This window comes from Jaculus jaculus, chromosome 12, assembly GCF_020740685.1.
Source record: "Jaculus jaculus isolate mJacJac1 chromosome 12, mJacJac1.mat.Y.cur, whole genome shotgun sequence".
Taxonomy (NCBI): domain Eukaryota; kingdom Metazoa; phylum Chordata; class Mammalia; order Rodentia; family Dipodidae; genus Jaculus; species Jaculus jaculus.
Window position 1 is genome coordinate 62201964 of NC_059113.1, and position 26998 is coordinate 62228961.

At 43.5% G+C, this 26998-nt stretch overlaps 2 protein-coding genes and 1 pseudogene across 4 annotated transcripts in view; 1 reads left to right on the forward strand and 2 right to left on the reverse strand.

Moving 5' to 3' along the window:
- Znf668 (zinc finger protein 668) overlaps nt 1–26998 on the reverse strand; it is a 704021-nt gene that overhangs the window by 289807 nt on the left and 387216 nt on the right. The window lies entirely within an intron of this gene.
- On the reverse strand, nt 4051–5423 carry LOC123453745 (annotated as a pseudogene).
- Itgam (integrin subunit alpha M) overlaps nt 8171–26998 on the forward strand; it is a 68535-nt gene continuing 49707 nt past the window's right edge. For all 3 annotated transcript variants that reach the window (XM_004671036.2, XM_045131588.1, XM_004671037.2), the window contains exons 1-6: nt 8171–8268; nt 10328–10433; nt 20080–20183; nt 21123–21193; nt 21329–21446; nt 26784–26914. In XM_004671036.2, coding sequence (XP_004671093.2) covers nt 8241–8268; nt 10328–10433; nt 20080–20183; nt 21123–21193; nt 21329–21446; nt 26784–26914 — 558 coding nt within the window. In that variant the 5' untranslated portion in view covers nt 8171–8240. The remainder of the gene's footprint in view (nt 8269–10327; nt 10434–20079; nt 20184–21122; nt 21194–21328; nt 21447–26783; nt 26915–26998) is intronic.

Here is a 26998-nt window from a genome sequence, read left to right on the forward strand (position 1 = left end):
ACGCATGTGCTCCTTGTGCATCTGGCTTATGTGGGACCTGGAGAATTGAACCTGGGCCCTTAGGTTCACAGGCAAGTGCCTTAACCACTAAGCAATCTCTCCAGCCCTCTTATTTTATCTAATATTGTCATAATACTATTTGTGTAATGAATACAATCAGGACAAAGATGTAGTTAAAATGCCTTTTTATGGCATTGGAAAGATGGCTCAGTCAGTAAAGTGCTTTCCACACAAGCATGAGGACCTGAGTTAGGATCTCTAGTACCCACATAAAGGCTGAGCATCGTTGCATGTTCTAGGAAACCCTGTACTAGGGAGGCAGAGATGAGAAGATCTCTAGGGCTCATTGGCTAACTAGTCTAGCCAAATTAGTGAGCTTCCGGATCAGTAAGAGACCTTGTATCAAAAATAAGGTAAAGGGGTCTGGAGAGATGGTTTAGCAGTTAAGGTGATGCCTGGGAAGCCTAAGGACATAGGTTTGATTCTCCAGGTCCCATGTAAGCCATATGCACAAGGGGGCACATGCATCTGGAGTTTGTTTGCAGTGGCTGGAGGCTCTGGCATGCCCATTCTCTCTCTCTTCCTCCCTCTCTAATAAATTAATAAAATTAAAATCTTAAAAAAAATAAGGTCAAGGGCTGGAGAGATGGCTTAGCAGTTTGGCCTGCAAAGCCAAAGGATCCAGGTTTGGTTCTCCAATACCCACATAAAGCCAGATGCATGAGGTGGCACATGTGTCTGGAGTTTGCAGTGGCTAGAGGCCCTGGTGTGCCTATTCTCTTTCTATATATATCTGCCCCCCCCCCTGTCAAGTAAATAGTAAAATATTAAAAAAAAAATAAGGTAGGGCTGGAGAGATGGCTTAGAGATTAAGGTATATGCCTGTGAATCTAAGGACTCAGGTTTGATTTTCCAGGTCCCATGTAAGCCAGATGCACAATGTGGCACATGTGTCTGGAGTTAGTTTGCAGTGGCTGGAGGCCCTGGCTGTGCCCATTTTCACTCTTTCTCTCTCCCTCTCTCTGTCTCAAATAAATAAATAAAATGTAAGAAAAACAAGGTAGAAAGTGATTGAGGAAGACCTAACATTGACCTCTGGTCTCCATGTGCACATAAATGTGTACATACATGTATGTGTGCGTGCGCATGCCCACACACATACACAGAGCTCTTTAGGCCAGGCTCAGTCTCTTAAGAATGGAGCATGGTTAACATGTTGGGCCACACTTGATCCGTTCTCCACAAATAACTTCTTCTCTGGAGTTGGGAGTTGTTCCTTGACAGATACATCTATGCAAATGAATGCACGCAAAACATGCGTGGTTCTGATTCCTCAACTAGTGCAACTTCCTTCCAACCCTGTTAGCCAGTTTGCCCCATGTCTTGTTCAGGTCATACCCTGAACTACTTCTGCTTTCTAAAGTAGGAGGCAGGAGGAACTATTTCAGAGGTGGTGCAATGCTCTGAAAGTAACTGCTAGCCAACCATGCTTAGTTAGTGTGCCCTTAGGAAACTGCTGAAACTTCTATGAAGTTCATGGCATAGAGAATGTGTTTCAAAGGCTTTGCATATCACAGAGGACCAGAAAGGAGAGAGATTGGGCAAGGATAACATATTCCCTAAGGGCCTGACCTTACTGATCTGCTTTGTCCAGCTACGCCCAACTCCAAAGTTCCACAGCCTTCTAAAATAGCACTACTAGGAGCCAGGGTGTGGTGGCACATGCCTTTAATCCCAGCACTTGGGAGGTTGGAGTAGGAGGAGGATCTCCAGGAGTTCAAGGTCAGCCTGGGGCTACAGAGTGAGCTCCATCCAGATCAGCCTGGGCTCAAGGGAGATCTTACCTGGGAAAAAAAATAATAGCACTACTTGCTGGAGAAAAAGTGTTCAAAAAGTGATTATGTGGGAGACAATTCACAGAGCACACTGCAAATACTTAACCTATTGGCTGAGGATGTGTGAGGCAGAGACTTTCCTGGAAATATGATGTCAGTGAATTGTTTCAGGAGAGTGTACCCCATGTGACATGTTTCCTCAAATGTGATTGGAAGGGTTCAAATATAGATAATTTGTTCACACAAATGACCTGTTTGATGTACAGAACAAGAACCATTAGGGACTTCAATTGTCTCTGTAGTAGACTGTTGCAAAGAATGGTCTGTTGCATCTTTACTGGTCAAATCATTCATCCCTGGCTGGTGTGGCTTTGTCTGTGTGTTTGATGCCATGGTGGACAGGCTGAAGTGGGCAAGATTGGGAGAGATCAGCAGTTCAGTGTTAGATAAACTTGATTTGAGATACCTGTTAGACATCTAGTGGGCAGGTGAGCACCTGGGTCTGGCACTCAGGTGGAAGGTCTGAGATGACCCAATAAGTCTGAGAATCACCAAGAAGGAGGGACTATGATGGTGGAGGGGTGTTGGGGCACCAGAGACCAAATTTACACATTTGTTCAAGGAAGTAGTGGTCACATGTCAAAAGCTATTGCTGAGTCACTAAAGATAAAGGCTGCGAATTGATCTGTGGAGTTAGCTAAGTTGCTTGGCGACTTTGATGAAACTGTTTTGTTGGAGTGGGGCACTAAGATGGGGCAAGATCTTGGTTTGGGAATGGTTTCAAAGGGAAAATGGGAAAACAAGACATAGTAACATAGACAGCTGCTTTGGAGAAGTTTTGTAAAAGAGAAGAAAAAAAAAAACAGGGCAATGGTTGATGGAGGAAGTAGAATCAAAGAAAGACTTCTTTTCATTAAGAGAAGTATTATTTCTGATGGTAATGTATTTTCTCAATCTTTCTGGCTATCATGTATCCTAGGCTAGTCTTGAGCTCACTAAAAATGTCTAAAGATGACCTTAAACTCCTGATCCTCTTGCCTCTACCTCCCAAGTTCTGAGATTACAAACATGTACCCCTCTGCCCAGTTTATGTGGTGCTGAGGATGAAACTCAGGGCTTCACACATGCCAGGCAAATACTTTGCCAACTGAGCTACATCGCAGCCTCCCCCTCTTCTTTTCTTTTGGATTTTTGAGACAGGATCTCACTGTGTTGCCTGACTGGCCTTGACTGTGGCTGTATAGACCAGGATGGCCTCAAACTTGTGGCAATCCTCCTGCTTCTGCTTCCTGTGTGCTGGGATTCCAGATGTGTACCACCATGCATGGTGCCAAGACCACAATTTTTATTAAAAAAAAATTTTTTTTTTTTGGTTTTTTGAGGTAGGGTCTCACTGTAGACCAGGTTTACCTGAAATTCACTATGGAGTCTCAGGGTGGCCTCGAACTCATGGCAAGCCTCCTACCTCTGCCTCCCGAGTGCTGGGATTAAAGGCATGCACCACCATGCTCGGCTAAAAAATTTAATTTTTAAAAATGTATTTACTAGAGGGAGAGAGAGAAGAGAGAGGAACAGAGAGAAATATAGAATATGAATATGGGCATGCCAGGGCCTCCAGTCACTGCAAATGAACTCCAGATATATGCAACACCTTGTGCATCTGGCTTCTGAGGGTACTGTGGAATTGAACCTGGGTCCTCTCACTTTGCAGGCAAACACCTTAACCATTAAGCTATTTCTCCAGCCTCCCAAGACCACTTTTTTTTTTATTGTATAATAGTTTTATTTTTCTCATTTACTATTTTTACATTTTATGCACAAATATTTTTATCTGAGTAAAAATAGAAAATAACTGTTTTATGTAAAATTACAAAAAACACAAAGAAATACATAATTGTTATAATGACAGTATAAGTGTCTTTATTTAAAGAGTAAAAATGTATGCAAAAATCCTCCTCCCTTTTACAAAAGATTTTTTTTTCCTGGGAATAAGTGAAATATTGAAGTATCAATATTTTTAAGTCCATTAGATCTGAAGACATTGAGTTAGTCAAAGCTTTCACAATTATGAATTTTGCATTTTTGTGCTATTCCAAAGACAGACTAGTTCTTTATAAAAGGCAGTAGCATAAAATGATAAATGCAGAAAATGACCTCACCAAAATGTTTTGAAGGTGCAACCCTTTAAAAGAAATATCACACTTGAACATCACTATTATAGAGAAGCGGCAGCCAGGGCTACAGCTGTGACTGGCTGGGCAATTCCATGGAGTTGCATCTTTGCAAGTTTCTTTTGTTCACATTCTGTGACCAGACGGTTCAGTTCTGCTGCACTGTACCCAATAAGAGTCTTCAAGTCACAAACAAACTTGTACACAAATCTCTTGCCTTGAACTTTACAAATCATGTCCCCATCATGATAATACCGTAATGCACGACTGAGTTTCTCATAGTTCATTGTAGGCTTGTTTTTACGTTGACCCCATTTTTGTGCAACCAGTTCAGGCTGGTTTAGCTTAAACTCTTCTTCATCGCCAACCCAGGAAATACAGTCTCGAGCACCCTTGTCAGTGAGAAGTTCCAGCAAAAATTGCCACAGCTGGATTTGACCATTGTTTCCTGTTCTGTTCCCTGGTGAACTTCGATCTTCTGAAATCCTTGGGGCTCTCTGTACCTTAGCTGCCTTTGCACTACTGTTTATAACCTTTATGGTGGTTGGGGTAGCAGACTGCACTGAGGCTGGGATAATCTGCACAGGTTGATCAATTGTAACTATCTCATTCATCTGCTGCTCTTGGCTTGCCAAGACATATTTTCGAAGAAGCTCCAGATGACTCCAGAGAATTTCTCCCCGAGGGACCCGCTGAAAAAAATCTTCTTGGTTGAGACTACATAATTCTCTTCCCGAAATGTTGAGTGTGGTGAGGTCTATATCAGTCATGCTGAACTCCTTCATTACCCAAACCACCCAATGCAGGACTTGGTCTGTGGACCACTATATAGGATCATAGGGTATCCCAAGGCGCTCCTGTTCTTTCCTATACCCTTCCAGAGCAGCAGCCCATCTTGTCACTTGCTCTGAGGTTTCATCTGAAATGGTTGTAATGTGTTTTGTGCCATCAAGAGTTATCACTTGGGCTTCTTCAACGAGATGTGCTTCTGCTTCTGCATGGTGGGCATCGGGATCAATTACCACTTCAACAGTTTCTGCAGTTTTCACAATTTCAAGAATGTTTAGCTTTGGCTCAATTCCTTGGTAAGAAATGACCTGTACACTAAGCTGTACAGTCCCATCTGTTTTTACTCCCTGGTCAAACAAGCTTCGTTCTGGATCCAGCTGGATATCTTGCAGACAAATTTCATGAGCATCCAAAGAACACTGAAGTCTTGGTTCTAGCAATTTCTTTAAATTGCCTATGGGCTCATTGATGTCTATGGCCTGACTTACACATTCAGCTGGGGTGTAGGTCTGTTCCACAATACTCTCCTCTGTGCACTCTGGCTTCTCAGTTCCATCGATCTCAATTTCTATCAGCTCTTCTGCTTCTCTTTTAGTCATGGCTGAAGTATTTTAGAAGCTTAGTCCCTCTACTTCCTCCTCCTGTTTGGCTTCTGTGTCACTTACAGGCGTCCAGTCGCAGACTCTTCGAGGCCCCAAGACCACTTTTAATACCACCTGTAATTCCTACAGCTGCCTGATCTTTAGCCTTCAGAAAGAGACTAAGTTTACCAAGTCTCCCCATTAGGAATTTACCAACCATCTCATGAAAATCCACACCAGAGTTTCCATGCAGAGAAGCCAGGCTTCAGTTGTGGCTATAACACTTTTTTCTTTTTTGAGATAGGGTCTCACTATGTAATCCAAAATATACAAAACAGAAACAAGCAGAGAAATGGTTGTACAATAATTGTTGAGGGTATTAGTATTCTATCCACAATCACGATAGAAAAGCCAAACAGAAGCCAGGCATGGTAGCACATACCTTTAATCCCAGCACTCAGGAAGCAGAGGTAGGAGAATGTAAATTTGAGGCCAGCCTCAGACTACAGAATGCGGAACTATAGGTCAGCCTGGGCAGAAGAGACACACAAGGAACTGAGCATGGTGGCTCATGCTTGTAACTGAGGTAGCAGGATTGCTACAAGAACAAGGCCATCCCTGGCTACATACTGAAACCTTGTCTCAAAATACAATGAAGGGACTGGAAAGATGGTACAGCAGTTACAGATGAGTAACATTACCAAAAGTTATGGGATGCTGGCCAAATTTAAGACTTGCAGTGTCCACTGTTGAGTATCTCCAATGGTGATTTCTCTCTTTCCCATGGCACTGCATGCAGCATAGCTTTTTCCATATTTCTATCAGCTAGTCTACATGGTTTTCAGCTCAGTTCCAGCAGGATTTCTCAGTGAGCTTGCAGCCCAAGCATGTGTAGTCTTCAACAATATCTTACAATAAACTCTTGGCAGTAAGAATCCTCAGGCAATGGGTTTTAAATCTTTTTTCTTTGTTTGTTTGTTTCTTTTCTGAGGTAGGGTCTTCTCTAGCTCAGAGCTGACCTGGAAACCAGGAATATAGTCTCAGGGTGGCTTAAATCTTATTTATTTATTTTGTGTTTTTTTTTTTTTGTTTGTTTGTTTTATGAGGTAGGGTCTCACTGTAGACCAGGCTGACCTGGAATTCACTAAGTAGTCTCATGGTGGCCTTGAACTCATGGTGATCCCTGTTGCCCTTGCCTCCTGAGTGCTGGGATTAAAGGCATGCACCACCGTGCCCCACTTGAACTTATTATTATTATTATTATTATTATTATTATTATTATTATTTTTCTGATACTTCCTTAAATTTTTATTAACTTCAATAGTAACACGTATTTTTCATTTATTAGCATTTTTGAAAAGCACACATGCATACAATTAATTATAACATTTTCATACTTGTATCCAATGTAATTAGATTTACCCCTCATACCCTCTTTTCCCTCCTCCCATCCTCTCCCTTTCTTTTCCCAAAGAGCTCCCTAATTTTAACTTTCACATTTGTGGAATTTTGACAATGTTTTATAAGTTATTGATTCTCACCTCATCCCAAATTGGGCTAACAGGGACCCAATTCTCTTAAATTCGATTTAAAAGGCCCAGCGATTTTTCAGTTTCCCTAATTTATGTTTTTTTTTTTTTTTTACATAAATGGTACATATTTTGCCAGGTGTGGTGGGCGCAGGCCTTTAATCCCAGTATTCGGGAGGCAGAGATAGGAAGATCACTTGAGGCCAACCTGAGACTACATAGTGAATTCCAGGTCAGCCTGAGCTAGAGTGAGACCTAACTAAAAACCTAAAAAAATAAAATAAAATGCTACATATTTTGCATAAACTTTTGGAGCCCGTCATGGTGGCAAACGCCTTTAAACCCAGCACTCAGGAGGCAGAGATAGGATCACTGTGAGTTAGAGGCCAGCCTGGGACTACAGAATGAGTTTTGGGTGAACCTGGGCTGGAGTAAAAACAAAAACAAAAAGAAGGGGCTGGCGGGATGGCTTAGTGGTTAAGGTGTTTGCCTGCAAAGCCAAAGGACCCTGGTTTGATTCCCCAGGACCCACGTTAGCCAGATGCACAAGGTGGCGCATGCATCTGGCGTTCGTTTGGTGGCTGGAGGCCCTGGAGTACCCATTTTCTCTCTCCCTTCTCTCAAATAAAAAAATTAAAAAAAAAATTTTTAAAAATCAGCATAACGGGCTGGAGAGATGGCTTAGTGGTTTAGCGCTTGCCTGTGAAGCCTAAGGACCCCGGTTCGAGGCTTGGTTCCCCAGGTCCCACGTTAGCCAGATGCACAAAGGGGGCACACGCATCTGGAGTTCGTTTGCAGTTGCTGGAAGCCCTGGCTTGCCCATTCTCTCTCTCTCCCTCTATCTGTCTTTCTCTCTGTCTGTCACACTCGAACTTATTATTTTTTAGATAAGATCTTGCTATATATCTGAGGTTCACCTGGAATTTGTGATCCTCCTGTGTGCTGGCATCACAGGAGTGTACCACCATGCTGGACCTTGGGCTGCATTAATCTTTAGGACATACACAGAGGAAAGCAAACCCTAAGGCTGTTTAGGTTATTGTTCATAATACTCTGGACAATCCCAGAAGTCAATTGCTCCTTTCGGATGGTGACTTTGATGACTTGGGGCAGCAGTCAAGGAGGCAAGGGAGGCAGGCCGTGTTGTGCCAGGGGGCAGGCAAGCAGGGCGGGTGCTTGCTGAGCCTCCACCTTCTTTCTTTGAACGTCTTACAGCATCTGCCTCTCACTTCTCTTTTACTGCTCTTCCTGGCTTTGGTGGCTTCCTTGCAGTGGCTCAGTGGTGCCTGCAACTCTGTTGGTCATACTTCTTCCAGGTTCCTTCTCCTTTCAGCCATGGCTTTTAAAGTTCTTCTGTTAACAGGTACACAAGGGTCTTTGGGAGGAACTGTCGGGTGGAGAAGAGGGGAAGGTTTGGGCCTGAGACTGGAAAGAAAGGGTACAGAGTATGAAAGAATTAGACAGGAGAGGCAAAGAGGTTTGGGGAAGAATAAAATATTTAAGGAGAAGCAGAAAGTAGACAAGAGATGAACAACTAACTTCTTTGTGTCTGCAAGACTGTTTGGCCTCCCTTCACTTCCCAGATGAGGCCGCTGAGGCCCAGAGAGGAGAGTGATAGGACCAAGGTGCACAGAAGGTCTGACTCCCTTCTGAGAGTGTTTCCTCTTGGGTTCTATCTTACTATCAGGGCTAGTTAACAAGGACCAGGTGTAAATGCTTGTCGACTGACTAAGTGATTTTAGCTTGTTTCCTTTCGTGTCTAGTTTGTGGAGAATAAGTCAAAAAGGGAAGGAAATGCTTGAGAGTTGCATAGGAAGGAAGGTTTCTGAGTTCATAGGAACTTGATTGTTGGGTAAATCATTGTGGTTTTAACAGTGGAAGAAGAGGAGGGCACTGTGGGCTCAGATGGGGATGAGCTGCATCTCATGTGAGGTCTTTTGGCAATGAGTTAGCAAATATGGCCTGTAGTTTAGATATGGCCACAACCTGTTGTTGGTTTAACCTGCAAAACATATTGAAGATGGGTATTGATCATCAGCTTGATGACAGAGGACACGAAGTTTGAGTCCTGGCTAAGTGAAATGCCACTCAAACAATTGTCTCATTAGTGAGCCTGTATTACAAAAATTGTGATTAGTAACTATATTCTGAATTCAGTTTATGAAAAATTGGTAGAAACGGACGCTGGGGATGTAGCTAAGTTGGTAGAGTACTTGTGCAGTATGCATGTGGTCCTGGATTCAATCCCTAGGGCCCTATAAACGGGACATGATGACACATGCCTGTAATCTGAACACTCAGAAGGATCAAGAGTTCAAGGTCATCCTAGACCACATTTTGAGTTTGAGGCCAGTCTGGGCTATATGAAACTCTGTCTCAAAAAAATAAGGGGAAACGTATTTCTCTTGTTATATAAACACCTATGTAATGTACCTTATTTGTTTGTCTGCAAAGCTTGAAGTATTAATTATGTGGTTCTTTCCCCTTGATTATTTTGTTTGCAACATCTTCCATTGTTGAAAGTTTTTTTTTCTCTCTCTCTTTCTTGTGTTTTTTGAGACAAAGTCTTACATGTAGCTCTGACTTTTCTAAAATTTATTGTCACTATGCCTCTGCCTCCCAAATACTGATATTATAGATATGTGCACCATATAATCCTCTATTGAGTGCACTGGCTCCAGGAGGCATGGTCCCATGCCTGTAATCTCAGTACTTAGGAGGTAGGATGATCCGAGTTCAAGATCATTATCCACAGCTATGTAGCAGTGTTCTAGGCCAGCTTGGGATATATTAAAACCCTAACATCAAAATAGAAAAGAGATGGAAAGAAGAAGGGATTCAATGAAGGTTGGATTGGGGAGGGAAAAGTGGGAGCGGTGAGAGGGAATTATCACGTTTATTGTCTATACTTGTGGAAACTGTCAATAAAAAGTTCAGTAAAGCAAAAATGTTGTCAAAAACAAAACAGAACAAAAGAAGCTGGATGTGGTGGTGCACCTCTTTAACCCTAGCACTCGGGAGGCAGAGGCAGGAGGATCGCTGTGAGTTTGAAGCCAGACTGAGACTACATAGTAAACTATAGGTCAGCCTGTACTAGGAGACCCTACCTAGAAAAACAACAACAATAACAAAAAACCCAAGAAAACAAAACAAGACAACAAAAAACAGAGAGAGAGAGAGAGAGAGTTGGGGGGGGAGAGAGAGAGAGAGAGAGAGAGAGAGAGAGAGAGAGAGAGAGAGAGAGAGGGAGAATGTGTGTTAGCTAGCACCTGTGCCAGGACTCAGGAAGCCAGGAGGCAGGCAAGCAGATGGGCCGTTGGCTTCTGGTGAATGCTGGCAGGGATGACGGTGAGCAGGAAGGTGCCCTGCTTTCTTAACTGCGTTGGCCGCTACTTGACCCTTATCTCTTGTTCTCCCTTCAGTCTTGACTTCATGTCATGGGTTCAACCTGGACACTGAAAATCCTGTGATGTTCCAACAGAGTGCGAGGGGCTTTGGACAGAGTGTGGTCCAGGTTGGTGAATCCCGGTAAGAGCCTCAGGGGCAGCGTCCTGTCTCATGCGCTTTCCTAAGCGTAAGCTGGTAAAAGTAGTTTCCGGTATTGATTTTTTTTTTTTTTTTTTTGCAACACTGGGGGTCAAATCAAGGCCTCCACAGGCTAGGCCAGCGGTCTATCCCGAAGTGACACCCTATTGCTTGATTGGGTCAGTAATGAACTTCTAGGGTTCCTAATTCCAGAGTTGCAAGAGGGGGTCAGAGCCAAACTCTCTACTTCCCTCCCTAGAAGGGACCCTGGCAAATGGTTTCTTGTTGTTTCAAAGTACAGATTTTTAAAAGTTTTATTTATTATTATTTAATTTTTTATTAGAGAGGAGGGGGAAGAAAACAAGACAATTGATACACCAGGGCCTCAGCCAGTACAATTGAACTTCAGAGACTTGTGTCACCTAGTGGGCATGTGTAACCTTGCTTGCCTCACCTTTGTGCAGAGGCTTATGTGGGATCTGAAGAGTCAAGCATGGGTCCTTAGGCTTCAGAGCAAGCATCTTAACCGCTGAGCCATCTCTCCAGCCCTAGTTTTATTTTTTAAAATATTTTATTTCTATTGATTTATTGGTTAGCTGGTGGGGTGTGGTGGCACACGCCTTTAATCCCAGCACTCCGGAGGCAGAGGTAGGAGGATCACTGTGAGATTACATAGTGATTTCCAGGTCAGCCTTGGCTAGAGTGAGACCTTGCCTCAGAAAAAAAAAAAAAAAAAAAAAAAAAGGCCTAAAAAAACCAAAAAAAAAAAAAAAAAGTATTTATTGATTAGCGAAGAGAGAGAGAAAGAGAGAAAGAATGGGCATGCCAGAGCCTCCAGCCATTGCAAACGAACTCCAGGTGCATGCACTATTTTGTGCATCTGGCTTATATGGATCCAGGGAATCAAACCTGGGTCCTTAGCCTTTGCAGGCAAACACCTCAACCACTAAGCTATCTCTCCAGCCTCAAAGTACAGATTTTTTAAAAATGTTTTTTATTCATTTTTATTTATTTATTTGAGAGTGACAGGCAGAGAGAGAGAGAGAGAGAAAGAGAGGGGAGAAATGGGTGCACCAGGGCCTCCAGCCACTGCAAACAAACTCCAGACATGTGTGGAATCGAGCTTTGAACTGGGGTCCTTAGGCTTCACAGGCAAGCGCTTAACCACTAAACCATCTCTCCAGCCCAAAGCACAGACTTTTTTAAAAAATCTGTATTTATATCTATCCTGTAACTACTACTTCCATCCTCTGATAGCATGAGTTCTGCTCAAATTATGGCCTACTTGAAAATGACATTGTAAATAAATTTCACTGAATACAATTCTGTCCTTTCACCATCCACAGACTAAACAGCTGTGGCACTGTATGATCCACAAAGTCTAAAACATCTACTTTTACAGAAATATTTATGAATAATCTTTTCAGAAGAAGTAACCAGCTTGCTTCAGGGATTGGTTCCCTGTCACTGTCTTCTGTGCCCAACATATGCATGGATGCTGGGGACCCGAACTCAGGCCAGCAAGCACTGTCTCTCCTGAGCTAGCCCCACTCCTCCAACTCTTAATACAACCTCATGATTATACCAGATAAACACTCTCTCCTTCCTCCTCCTCCTCCTCCTTCTCTCTCTCTCTCTTTTGAGATAGGGTCTTGCTCTAGTGCAGGCTGACATGTAATTCACTATGTAGTCCCAGGATTTTTTTTTTTTTTTTTTTGTGAGATGGACTCCTTATACAGCCCTGACTGGCCTCAAACTCAAGACCCTCCTACCTCAGCCTTCTGAGTGCTGGGATTACAGATTACCACTGCATCTCATTTACTTGTTGTTACATGTTTGCAACATATTCCATTGTTGAAAAGCACTGCAATTTATCTTATTCCCCCCCACCTTTTTTTTTGGTTTTTCGAGGTAGGGTCTCGCTCTAGCCCAGGCTGACCTGGAATTCACTATGTAGTCTCAGGATGGCCTCGAACTCATGGCAATCCTCCTACTTCTGCCTCCCGAGTGCTGGGATTAAAGGCATGTGCCACCACACCCGGCTATGAGTTCATTCTTTATGGCATATTCAACTCCATTGTGTATATATGCCACATTTAGGTGTATCTAGATGCCAGCCTAGATGTTGGTTCTGTATGATGGCTATTATATGTAATGCTATAATAAACATGGCATTCAGGCATTTCTGTTGTATGCTGATTTTGATTCTGTCAGGTATATACTTTAGAATGGCATAGCTGGATAATAAGATAGCTATAATTTTAGTACTTTGAGGAAATTATATTGATTTATATAGTGGCTTGACTAATTTACATTTCTACCAACATATGTAATGGTTCCTTTTCTCCTGTGTCCTTGCTAACATTTTTGTATTTTCATAATGATAGCCATTCAGACTGGGATGAGCTGGAGTTTCCATGTAGTTTTGATTTGTACTTCCCTTAAAAGGGCTGAATATTTCTTTGTATATTTATTGGCCTCTTCTCCCTCCCCTCCTCCGATCTTCTTCCTGTTTTTCTTCTTCCTTCTCCTGACAAGGTCTCTTGTAGCCCAGTCTGGACTGAAACTTGCTGGGTAGCTGAGAATGACCTTTAACTTCTGATCCTTCTGCCTCCACCTCTGCAATGCTGGGATTGAAAGCATGTGCACCACAGCCTGATTATGTCAGTGCTAGGGATTGAACCCAGGGCTTGCCAGGCAAGCATTCTACAAACTGAGCTACATACCCAGCTCCTTTCTCTAACTTATTTGTGCAGAGCAGCCACAGTAATACTTCAATTTAGCATTGATTAAGTCACTGTGGTTCCAGACCTCATGGGGTTTATGAGTGCCTCCATGCTTGAAGACACATAGAGGTAACTACAGTCCAGGGGAACAGCTGCAGACAGCAGTGCTGGGAGAAAGGAGTCTGCAGACCTCCCTTATTTAAGTAGGGTTCAGGACATACTTACTTTTGTCTGTGTACTTTGTGTGGTGTAATATGTAGCGTATGAACATGTATATGCAGAGGCATTCACCCCATATAGCACACAAGCAGAGGCCAGAGAAGAATGTACTGTGTCTTCCTCTATTGTTCTTTTCTTGAGACCAACTCTCTCACTGAACCTAGGGCTGCAGTTTCTTCCCTCTCCCCCATCCCATGTCAGATGGGCTGACCAGTGAACCCCAATGACTTTCCTGTCTGCACCATCCACAGGACCAGGGTTACATGCATGCATGGCCACACCCAGTTTTTTATGTGGCTATTGAGGATTGAAATCGAGTTCAATTATTCTTTTTTTTTTTTTTTGGTTTTATGACGTAGGGTCTCACTGTATCCCAGGCTGACCTGGAATTCACTCTGTAGTCTCAGGGTGGCCTCAAACTCACAGCAATCCTCCTACCTCTGCCTCCCGAGTGCTGGGATTAAAGGCGTGTGCCACCACACCCGGCTAAGTTCAATTATTCTTAACTCATAAAGTCATCTCTCTACCTGATAATTTACTTTTACTTTGCATTTGTATCAGAAATTTGTGGAGTTGATTGAGCCCAATCATATACATACCACTTCCACTTGATGATGGACTGCTGCTGCGTACATCCAACTTTATGGCCTGCTGCGTCCGACAGCACACAACCCATAATGGGCTGCTCAGGTCTTACAGTAACTTGATGGCCCATTGTCGTCTGTTCAGTTTCCACTAAGACCCAGTTGCAGTCAAGGAGCTGTCTCTCAAAGGCAGAATAATTGTCTGCAAATGACTGCAGGGCCTTTCTCCAAAACCCCAAAAGCCCCTCCTGTGATTCTCTTATGGGGGCTTGCCAAAGTCTCTATACAGCATTCCTATCTGCCACTGACACCTCATGTACCACTAATTCTTCTGGGTCATATGGCCCAAGTGGCAGAGTAGCCTCACCTGTGGAGAGCTTTCTCATTTTCTGGACCCCACTAAAAACTAGCAGATTTCTGAGTCACTTGGTATATGAGACAGATGAACATACCCAAAAGTTCAGAGGTAGGATACCTTTACATAACACACACACACACACACACACACACACACATATATTTAATTTTTTTGTTCATTTTCATTTATTTATTTGAGAGTGACAGAGAGAGAAAGAGACAGATAGAGAGAGATTGAGAATGGGCGCGCCAGGGCTTCCAGCCACTGCAAATGAACTCCAGATGCATGCGCCCCCTTGCGCATCTGGCTAACGTGGGTCCTGGGGAATCAAGCTTCGAACCGGGGTCCTTAGGCTTCACAGGCAAGCGCTTAACCACTAAGCCATCTCTCCAGCCCTACACACACACACATATATGTATATATATATAAAATTTCTTTTTTTGCTTTTTCGAGGTAGGGTCTCACTCTGGTCCAGGCTGACCTGGAATTAACTCTGTCATCTCAGGGTGGCCTTGAACTCATGGCGATCCTCCTACCTCTGCCTCCCGAGTGCTGGGATTAAAGGCATGCGCCACCACGCCTGGCCCTATATATATTTTTTAATGAGGAGATTTAGCAGTTTTAAAAGCTAAATAAGATGTCCATCCAATCTATAAGCCGGTTTTTGAAATTACTTTAGCTATATTTAACATACTCAAAGAGCAGAGGAACTGGATTAAACTGTCATGATCTAATGAAAAAAGGAGACAAGTTTCATGGAAAAGAGAGGGAATGAGCATGTCAGGATCACTTGCCATTGCAAACAATTTCCAAATGTATGTTCCACTATGTACATTGGGCTTTGCAAATAAGCACCTTTACTTGCTGAGCCAAAAAAGAAATATTTTTAATCTCTTAACATACACAAAATTTTATGACACAATCTTTAAGTATTTGAACCTTAACCAGCTCTATGATTCTGCCTGTGGTAAAACTTGTTCAGTAATGACATAAGTTAAATCTAAAGTATTAGGACTGATTGTTGGAGGAAGTGAGGAATTAGATCTTAAATCACAACATAACTTTGTTTAGAATTTTTCTTTTTACTGTTCAACATAAAGTGAATAGTTTTCAAATATGTGACAGATAAATACGATACTGTTTAATGTTTCAAATGTGGTCTATTTACTTTATAAAATAGAAAAAAAAGTAAATAGATCCTCTGTGAGATTGTTTTTGAGGCAGCGTTTATTTTTTTGTTCATTATTTATTTATTTATTTGGGAGCGACAGACACAGGGAGAAAGACAGATAGAGGGAGAGGGAGAGAATGGGCGCGCCAGGGCTTCCAGCCTCTGCAAACGAACTCCAGACACGTCCGCCCCCTTGGCCATCTGGCTAACGTGGGACCTGGGGAACCGAGCCTCGAACCGGGGTCCTTAGGCTCCACAGGCAAGCGCTTAACCGCTACGCCATCTCTCCAGCCCTGAGGCAGCGTTTTAGATATAATAACCTTAGGAAAGAATTAAATATTATTGTGTCAATTTTAACCTTAAGACTTAGTTATAAGGTTGAAAAATAGAGGAATGTAGTTAACTTGGTTGGGTACTCTAAATTCAGTCCATCACAACCATTATTATGACCAGATTACCATCAATGAGTTAAAGTTAAGTTTACAACCTGAATACCGTAGCCACCTGCTACCAGCCAGGGCCATGCTTTGTTAGTCTGATGCAAGCCCTAGGCTAATGATAGTCTTATATCTCAAGACGTCTCTTAAATACTTTGATTATGTACTTTGTCTTTAACCTTCTGTCTAAGCTTACTCATATCTTCATCTGCATACTTTACTCATACCTTCATCTACATAATTTTATTTTACTTATTTATTTATTTTTAAAGCATTTTTGTACATTTTTATTTATTTATTTGAGAGCAACAGACAGACAAAGAGGCAGGTAGAGAGAGAGAGAGAGAGAATGGGCACACCAGGGCTTCCAGCCACTGCAAACGAACCCCCTTGTGCATCTGGCTAACTTGGGTCCTGGGGAACCGAGCCTTGAACTGGGGTCCTTAGGCTTCACAGGCAAGTGCTTAACTGCTAAGCCATCTCTCCAGCCCATAATTTTACTTTATAATCTATGTAGCCACTCTGTAACAATCTTTTTCATTAAACATTTAACATTCAGCATTTAAAGTTTCCTCTCCAGTTTAATCAGTTCATCTCATAACTACCAACAAAAACTTTTATTGTCCTTACCATAACACTTTTAATATGACAATTTTTTCCCCTCAAAAGGCCCTTTGAAATAACTTTTTAAAGAAAGAGTAGATCTGCCGGGCATGGTGGCACACACCTTTAATCCCAGAACTCAAGAGGCAGAGAGGTAGGAGTATCACCATGAGTTTGAGGCCACCCTGAGACTCCATAGTGAATTCCAGGTCAGCCTGACCTAGAGTGAGACCTTACCTCAAAAAAAAAAAAAAAAAAAAAAAAAAAAAAAGGAAAAGAGAAAGAAAAAGAAAAAGAGTGGATCAGATTTGACTTATGCAATTTACCCAGAATAAACATAGGAGCTTTGTTTCTTTTTTTTTTTTTTGGTTTATTTATTTATTTATTTTTGTTTTTTCGAGGGTAACCAGAAGCCTCCTATCCAAGTCATGAGCACCAGGTGTAAGGTTCAGGAGTGACCAAGACCATGGAGGCCACTCTGAGGCAAAGATGGAAGCTTTTATTCAGGAAAAACATCTCTCCAGTCTAAGATAGAGGTGTTTTTTTTTTTTTTTTTATTGTTGTTGTTGTTTTGTTTTTTCAAGGTAGGCTTTCACTGTAGCTCATCAAGCTGACCTGGAATTCACTATGTAGTCTCAGGGTAGCCTCGAACTCACGGTGATCCTCCTACCTCTGCCTCCTGAGTGCTGTGACTAAAGGCATGCACCATTATGCCTACCTCCAAGTTAGAGTTTTAATAAAATATTAGAGTCTGTTGAACATAAATTCAGACTATCTTAACTGCTAAGCCATCTCTCCAGACCCTTCTTTTTTTTTTTTTAATTTTTATTTATTTATTTGAGAGTGACAGACACAGAGAGAAAGACAGATAGAGGGAGAGAGAGAGAATGGGCGTGCCAGGGCTTCCAGCCTCTGCAAACGAACTCCAGACGTGTGCGCCCCCTTGTGCATCTGGCTAACGTGGGACCTGGGGAACTGAGCCTCGAACTGGGGTCCTTAGGCTTCACAGGCAAGCGCTTAACCGCTAAGCCATCTCTCCAGCCCCAGACCCTTCTTTTTTATACAGATATTACTAGCTAGTGAAGAAGTAGGTTTCCATATGGCTTATTCATAACATCTTAAATTTTGATTAACCCTCTTCCCACTCCATCCTCTCCTCCACCTCCTCATCTTATTCTTTTCCTTTGTTACTTTATCCAAAGTTTCTTGAAGCAACTGACTATCATCATTGTATTTCTTTTTTCTAAAATATTTTAGCCAGGCATGGTGGATCATGTCTTTAATCTCAGCACTTGGGAGACTGAAGTAGAAGGATCAGTGTGAGTTTGATGCCAACTTGAGACTACATAGTAAAATCCAGGTCAGTCTAGGCAAGAGCAAGACCCTTCTTTGAAAAAAAAAAGAAAGAAAAAAGATTTCTATTTATTTATTTGAGAGTGAGAGTGTATGGGTGTACCAGGGTCTTTCACCACTGCAAACAAACTCCACACACATACATACTTTGTGCATCTGGCTTTAGGTGGGTATTGGGGAATTGAACCTGAGCTAGCAGGCTTTGTAACCAAGTGTCTTTAACTGCTGAGCCATCTTCCCAGCATCATTATATTACTTTCCCACAAACATTCAAAAGTTTTATATTCAGAGTCACTAAATTCCTTGCTCCTCACAAAAGGTGAATCAAGGGCTGGAGAGATGGCTTAGCGGTTAAGCGCTTGCCTGTGAAGCCAGATTCTCCCAAAGCCACATAAAGCCGGACATGGCAGTCGATGCCTATCACACTAGTGCACTTGCAGCAAGGTGGGAGGCAGAGACAGGAGAATGCCCAGAAGCTGGCTGGCCTGCTGGCTTGATATGTGCGGCGGGGAGCAAGAGGCCCTACCTTAGACCAGGTAGTGTGGGGGGCACGCACTGACACTTGAGGTGGCCCTTTGCACTCCACATACATGCTGAAGCATGTGTGCTTGTGTTCACACACATGACCATGCACACACATACACATATCACATACATGGCCATGCATGCACACACATACATCATACACACTACACACAAGAAATTAAAAACAGGTAAGGTGGCTGGCATTCCTAAGAAATGACACTCAAGGTTGTCCTCTGACCTCCAAATGCATATACACAAGTGTACACATGCAGCTACACACATATGTGCACCTCCCACATGAACATGCATATACACACATATAAAAACAGAAAATAGATGGTTTAGTAGTTAAAGCACTTGCCTGTGAAGCCTAAGGACCCAGGTTTGATTCCCCAGTACACATGTAAGACAAATGCACAAAGTGTCTCATGCATCTGGAATTTGTTTGCAGCAGTAGGAGACCCCAACATGCCCATTCTCTCTCACTCTCTCCCCCTTTCTCTCTCAAATAAGTAAATCAATAAAATGAAAAATATTTAAGCTGGGCGTGGTGGCGCACGCCTTTAATCCCAGCACTTGGGAGGCAGAGGTAGGAGGATTGCCATGAGTTCGAGGCTACCCTGAGACGACATAGTGAATTCCAGGTCGGCCTGGGCCAGAGTGAGACTACCTTGAAAAACCAAAATAAATAAATAAATAAATAAAATCAATAAAAAATTAAAATGACTATGTATGAAGTCTAAATCTTTTTTAATACTGGGAATTGAACCCAGGGCCATAAGCATGCTAAGTAAGCACTATACCACTGAGCTATTGTATCCTCAGCTCTGAATATCCATCTTGTTGTGGTTTTATGTCACTCTTAGAAAGAGCTTTCCCATTTTATGATATAAATTTCCTCCATTTCCCCCCCCTTTTTTTTTTAAATTTTTTTATTTATTTATTTGAGAGTGACAGACATAGAGAGAAAGACAGATAGAGGGAGAGAGAGAGAATGGGCGCGCCAGGGCTTCCAGCCTCTGCAAACGAACTCCAGACGCGTGCGCCCCCTTGTGCATCTGGCTAACGTGGGACCTGGGGAACTGAGCCTCGAACCGGGGTCCTTAGGCTTCACAGGCAAGCGCTTAACCGCTAAGCCATCTCTCCAGCCCCCCCCCCCCTTTTTTTGAGGTAGGATCTCACTCTAGCCCAGGTTGACCTGGAATTCACTATGTAGTCTCAGGGTGGCCTTGAATTCATGGCAATCCTCCTACCTCTGCCTCCCGAGTGCTGGGATTAAAGGTGTGCACCTCCACATCCAGCTCATTTTTTCTTTCCTACTTATAGGATGGAAGAATCCATGTGAGGGTCCCACATTTCTCTGGGTGGTAGAACTTCATATGACATTCTTTATTTTTTAAAAAAATTGTCTGAGAAAGAGAGAGAGACAGTGAGAGGGAGAGAGGGAGGGAGAGAGAGAAAGAGAGAGAGAGAGAGAGAGAGAGAATGGGTGCACTAAAGCCTCTTGTCACTGCACACAAACTCCAAACACGTGCCCCACGTAGTGCATCTGGCTTTACATGTGTATCAAGGAATTGAACCATGACTGGCAGGCTTGCAAACAAGCATCTGTAATTGCTGAGTCATCTCTCCAGCCCCCAGAACTTTCTTTTTATTTCCCTCTCTTTCCCCAGGGTGGTTGTTGGAGCCCCCCAGGAGACAAAGGTTGCTAACCAAACAGGTGGCCTGTACCAGTGTGACTACAGCACCAACAGGTGTGAACCCATCCACCTGCAGGGTGAGTCATGGCTCTGCTTGGGGCCCCAGGTCAGGAGTCTACCTGTGGACACACGTGTATTTGTCAGGCATTCCTGTGTCTGGGGGATTTGTGGTAGACAAAGAGCATGTGGCTCCCTAGCCTCTGCTTTATCTGTAGCTCAAACCACTTCAGACAGCCCCTTTATGCATGTTTCTAATGATCTGAGTGCTTCTTGACCAGTCAGACTTATGTCCACCAGGCTGAAGTGAGGGCGGCTCCATTCTTAAAAAAAAAATCAGTGTATATTGTCAAAAGAATGGGTGTTATTATGACATTTTAATAATGTGTAGAATGCACTTTAATCCCTTCTCCCTCCTTAATTCTCGATTGTCTCCTCCCTCGTCTTTCTAGGCTCCACTTCAATTAGTCTTCCCTTTAAAGTCTAGATTCCTTATATGAAAGAAAACATGCAGTATTTGTCTTTCTGAGTCTGACTTGCTTGGCTTAATATGATGATCTTCAGTTCCACCCACTTTCCTATAAATAACATAATATCCTTCCTTGTGGCTGAATAAAACTCCGTTGTGGGGCTGGAGGGATGGCTTAGCAATTAAGGCGTTTGCCTACAAAGCCAAAGGACCCAGGTTTGATTTCCTAGGACCCACGTTACTCAGATGCACAAGGGGGCGCATGCATCTGGAGTTCGTTTGCAGTGGCTGGAGGCCCTGGCACGCCCATATTCTCTCTCTTTCTTTCCTTCTTTCTCTGTCAAATAAATAAAATAGAACATTAAAAAACCCCTTCATTGTGTAATATGCCACATATCCTTTATCCATTCACCTGTTACCTAGCATCTAGGCAGATTCCTAAGATCTTGGCTATTGTGAATATGGGTGTGCAAGTATCTATCATATGCCTGCCCAGCTTTTACACAGCCCCTCACATTGTGCTGATTATGACCATGCAATATCTCTTCAGTACCCCCAGAGGCTGTGAATATGTCCTTGGGCCTGTCCTTGGCTGCAGCGACCAACCCCTCCCAGTTGCTTGTGAGTTGCTCTGGGTCATAAGAAGATGTTGGGGGACCTGAGGGCTGATGGGCTGGGGCTCTTATGGAAGGTAGAAGTGCTGGATTGGGAAGGCAGGAGGAAGGAGGGCCGCTTCCACTGCTATTTTTCCCTTAGGCCTGTGGCCCCACTGTGCACCAAGCATGTAAGGAGAACATGTACGTGAATGGCTTCTGCTTCCTGTTTGGCTCCAACCTGCGGCAGCAGCCTCAGCAGTTCCCACGGTTCCTCAGAGGTAGGTCCCTTTTGACAGAGAGTACAGGGTGGGCAGGACTGGAACGGTGGCTGCTCATGGTCTATGGGGTAACTCAGGGCCTGGGTAAAGGAGGATGAGGAAACCTGGGTCCTTTGAGGAGAGAGTTTAAGGGAAGTGTATTTTTTAAAAAAATGCCTCATTAGCCACTCAATTCTGGGGAAGAAAAAGGATCAGGCCACCTGACTTCATAGATATAGCAGCCAGTGTCCTTAGAGCAAGTGCCCAGATCTCCCGGGTACAGCATTTGGTGGTGCAGATGTATAGTTCCTGATTACTTCCTCAATTCCCCTCCATCCGTTCTGCCTGCCATAGGCTCTGGCTCCGTCAAGTCCTTCCTGCTGCCTCTTCTCCATGCATTCTACCAAGCTGTCCTTGGGGATGTTGCACTGGCGATTCCTTTATCCTGGGAGACCCTTTTCTCAAATCTCAGCTGACATCCCATCATTATCACCCGTGTTCTATCTTCCCAGATGTGCATGGTTCATGCATGTAAACTCAGCACCTGTGGCTGAGGCAGGAAGAGTGGACTCAAGGCCAGTCTGAGCTATATAGCAAGACTGTCTCAAAACAAGATCACCTCAGGGCTGGAGAGATGGCCTAGTGGTTAAGGAACTTGCCTGAGAAATCTAAGGACCTAGGTTCAACTCCCCAGGACCCACACACGTCAGATGCACAAGGTGGTGAATGCATTTAGAGTTCGTTTGCAGTGGTTGGAGGCCCTGGCATGGCTCTTCTCTCTCTCTCTCTCTTCTTTTTATTTGCCTCTTTCTCTGACTCACTCTCTCTCTCCTCTTTATTTGCCTTTCTCTCCCTCTCTCTCTCTTCCTCTCTTTATTTGCCTCTTTCTCTCTCTCTTAAATAAATAAATAAAATATTAGACTGAAGTTTTTTTAAAGCTCACCCCTTGAAGGCCTTTCTGATCATCCCACCATTACTCCTCACTACAACGTCCTGTGCTGCCATCTCACGCGGACTCTCAGTTTACCTATTTGTTATCGTTCCTTTCTTCTGTAAGGCAGGCTGCATGAGAGCAAGAATACTGTCCAACGTGTTCAATAGGCCCTTGTATCTATTGCTGTTGGACAAATTTAGCAGTTTAAAACCACAAACACCATCTTAAAATTTTGGTGAGTCAGGAATCTGGGGATGTCTTAGCCATTGCCCCTGAGTCTCTCATGAAATTGAAGTCAAGTTGTTCTACTAGGGCTTTGGTCTCATTTGAAGGTTTGACTTTGGAAATGTCTACTTCCAAGTTCATGTCCATCACTGCTGAACCCAGGACCTTGGTTTCTGTGGGCTGTTGGTTAGAGAGACTCCCTCAGCTGCCCGTCACACGGGCTATTCCATACTGTAGCTTACAAAATGTCATCTGGGCTCTCCTTAGAGCCAAGGAGAAGGGGATGCAGTGGGGTTTGGGAGAGGGCAGAGAAAGAAGGAAGAGAAACAAGAAGAGGGGATGGGACAAGAAGAGAGAAGAAGGGTGAAAAGGAGGGATATAGGAAGAAGGAGAAGGAAGGAAGGCAGGGAGACAGAATCCATGACAGAACTCTTATCTTTTTCTCCCCGATCTCAGAATTAACATCTCATTATTTCTGCAGCATTCTGTTCCTTTGAAGTGAATAAAAAATATAGCTTAAGGGCTGGAGAGATGGCTTATTGGTTAAAGTACTGCCTGCAAACCTAAGGACCAAGGTTTGATTCCCCAGTACCCATGTAAGCCAGATGCACATGGTGGCAAATGAACCTGGTGTTCATTTGCAGTGGCTGGAGGCCCTGGCATGCTCACTCTCTCTCTGTTCCTTTCTCCCTCCATCTCAAGTAAATAGAAAAAATAAAATAAAATACAGTTTAGCCGAAGTGTGGGGGTGCATATCTGTAATCCTAGTATGTGGGAGGTGAAGGTAGGAGGATTAGAAGCTCATGGTCATCTTTAGCTACATAGTGAATTTGAGGCCAGCCTGGTGTACATGAAACTTTATCTCAAAAAAATAAAACAACCAAATAAACCAAAAAGTATATCACATACTTAGGGGAAGGGGACTATATAAGTGTGTTATTATTAGAGGTAGAAATCATAGGGAGTTTGGTGGTTGCCTGCCACACCCCTGTTCCCTAAACATTTTCTTTTTTAAAAAATATTTTATTTATTTATTACAGTGAGAGAGAGAGAGAGAGAGACAGACAGACAGAGAGAAAGAGAGGGAGGGAGTGAGGGAGAGAGAGAGAGAGAGAGACTGGGCATGCCAGAGCTTCTAGCCACTGTAGACAAACTCCAGATGCATGTGCCACTATTAGCATTCGGCTTATGTGGGACTTGGAGGATTGAACCTGGGTCCTTAGGCTCCGCAAGCATGCTCCTTGACCATTAAGCCATCTCCCCAGTCCCATCCTAAACATTTTCTGATTGAAAGAGAATGAGGATTGAATACCTACTTCAAGCTGCTTTCCTCCAGTGCTTGGCCAGTTTTCAAGTTGATTGTGGAGCCAAAGGTGTATATATCTTTTTTAAAAAAGTTTTTATTTATTTATTAGAGAGAGAGACAGAGAGAGTGGGCATGCCAGGGCCTCTAGCCACTGCAAATGAACTCCAAATGCATGTGTCCCCTTGTGCATCTGGCTTACATGGGTCCTGGGGAAATCGAACCTGGGTCCTTTGGCTTTGCAGGCAAATGCCTTAATCACTAAGCCATCTCTCCAGCTCCCCCCTTTTTTGAGGCAAGGTCTGTCTTGCTCTAGCCCAGGCTGACTTGTAATTCATTATGTAATCTCAGGCTGGCCTCAAATTCACAGCAACCCTCCTACCTCAGCCTTCTGAGTGCTGGGATTAAAGGGATGTGCCACCACACCTAGCTCTTTCTTTTTTAAAAAACTTATTTATTTATTTATTTGAAAGCAAAGGGGATAGGTACACCAGAGCCTCCTGCTATTGCAAATGAACTCCAGAGGTATATACCACTTTTGTATCTGACTTTATATGGATACTGGGGAGTTGAACCCAGGCCATCCGGCTTTAAAAGCAAGTGCCGTTAACTGCTGAACCACTTATCCAGCCCCAAAAGCAGATATTTCTTCCTTTTATTTTTCCTTCTCAAACTCTTTGATAATCATCCTTCCCTCTCATAGAAAAACAAAATCTCTCATTCATTTTCCACATTTCCATAATGGCTCCATCCTTGGAAGTATTCCACTGGTTTCAAAGAAAGATCAGTTTCTTCTTTTGCCGTAACAGATTCCCCCACTCTAGCTTTGAGACTCCCTCAGGCCTCAGCTAAGGAGTCCACATTTCTAATCCTGTTGTCAGGGGCTCTCCATATCTTTTATGCTTGCAGACATGCACAGGAGATGACCCAGACTAAGGTCAATGAAGCCAATTTCCTCCTATCCAGGCCCTTCCTCACCTTCTGCCATCTCTGTTCTCTTTCAGCACTAAATTTCTTTTCTTTTTTTATTTTTATTAACATTTTCCATGATTATAAAAAAATATCCCATGGTAATTCCCACCTCCCCACCCCCACACTTTCCCCTTTGAAATTCCATTCTCCATCATATTACCTCCCCATTACAATCATTGTACTTACATATATACAATATCAACCTATTAAGTATCCTCCTCCCTTCCTTTCTCTTCCCTTTATGTCTCCTTTTTACCTTACTGGCCTCTGCTACCAAGTATTTTCCTTCTCACGCAGAAGCCCAGTCATCTGTATCTAGGATCCACATATGAGAGAGAACATGCAGCACTAAATTTCTTGAAAGGCTTCTTTGGCCTTGTTTCTCATGCAGCCTACTGTAGTGGGTCCTTCCAGCACCAATCTGGCTTCTTTTCATTGGTTATTCAGGGTTCTTTATAGATATCATCACTTTAACAAGAATCTCTCTCAGAAGGGTAGGCAGACAAGCTTCAGTCATTGGGTTTTAGAGCTGTCTGTGTCATGTAGGTGTCCAGCTCAGCATTCAGGCGTCCTTAATTGCTGACATATGTGCATCCATTTGGTTGCCCCTCTGCTCCTTGTTTACACCGCAGCTTCAACCTCCATGCTTTCTCTCTTTCTGACCTGTCATATCCTGACCTCTACCACTGACTCTGCCAAGACCCATGGCTCTACCTACCTCCACTGTAGCCTTTCCTAGAGCCTCCATTACCCCAAATGCCACCTTTTAAACGGAGAGCTACAGTTTGGGAGCTATAGTTCACCTACCTTAGAGCAATGTTCATCCCTTGATCAGGGTTCTGCTGGCATGACCCCTTATGTAGTCCTTCTCTAGGCAAGCCTCTTGAAATTGTGGACTGGCTAACTCCTCCTTGTTGACCTGGCCAGGGTCTCAGTGGTTTGGCCTAGCTGTGCCTGGATGTTACTCTCATCTGGGGTGTCTTAGAACTCTTCTGCGTAACACTGCAAAAGGTTCTTTCTCTACCTTCTGGTCCATGTTCCATTTCTGGCATTGGGTCGCTACTGCTGTCGCTGTTAGATCTGAAGCCTGAACACTTGGTGGCAGTGGTTGTTCCTCAGGATGTTAGTAAAGTGCTTGTTTAGAGACATTTTGGTGGTGTTTTTATCATGACTTTGGTTCTGACTGTGCAGCCATCTTCAGATGCTGAACAACTAAGGAAATGATGCCAATGTACCTCTTGGGGCTTCTATCTCAGCTGTAGCAGGCTGCTAGATCTGATGAGCCGGCTCCTGGAGGCACCAAATTGGGCTCCCAGGAGAAGGGTGCAGCCACCACCTGGCTTGGGGATGGTGGATCACGAGGTGGGCAGCAGTTCAACCTCAGTGGTGGGAGGATGCCAGTCAGCCCTGGAACAGAACATACACTTGCAGGCATTGGCTTCTTCTCTGGGGGAGCAGAGTCATGTGATTCCAGCAGCTCCTTCAGCTGGACTTAGTGCCTGTGAGGACTGTGGGTGTCCAAGGTGGTGGTAGCTGACAGCATCTTCTTACAGAGCTCACTCCACCCCCAGGGAGAAGTCCCAGATAGTTCCACACTGATCTTGGCTGGGGTCTGAGGAGTGGGGCTCAGGTGTGCCCTTCCATTCTCTGTGTAGCAAGCCTGGGATTCTGTGCTTTCCAGAGTGTCTGTCATATTGATGCACTCTGGCACCCGCTTTTACTTTCATCCAAATTTGGTGTTTGTGGCTCTGGCCTTTTTTGTGTGTGGTGAAGGAGAACTAGGAGCTTCTAATCAGTCATCTGGCTGATGTTCAAGAAATCTGTTCATGATTTTATCTTGGTACCTTGTCCACCTGAGAGCTGACATGAAAGATGCATTTCTAATTACTTAATTAATTCACACATTTTTTTTTTTCTTGCCTAGAATGTCCTCAGCAGGAGAGTGACATTGCCTTCTTGATTGATGGTTCTGGTAGCATCAACCCCAGTGATTTTCAGAAGATGAAGGAGTTTGTCTCAACTGTGATGGACCAGTTCAGAAAGTCCAAAACCTTGGTGAGGGCCAATGGATAGGTTAAGGAATATGTTAAATAAGACTGTCAAATGCATGTCAACCAGGTATTAGAGACATTGCCAAAT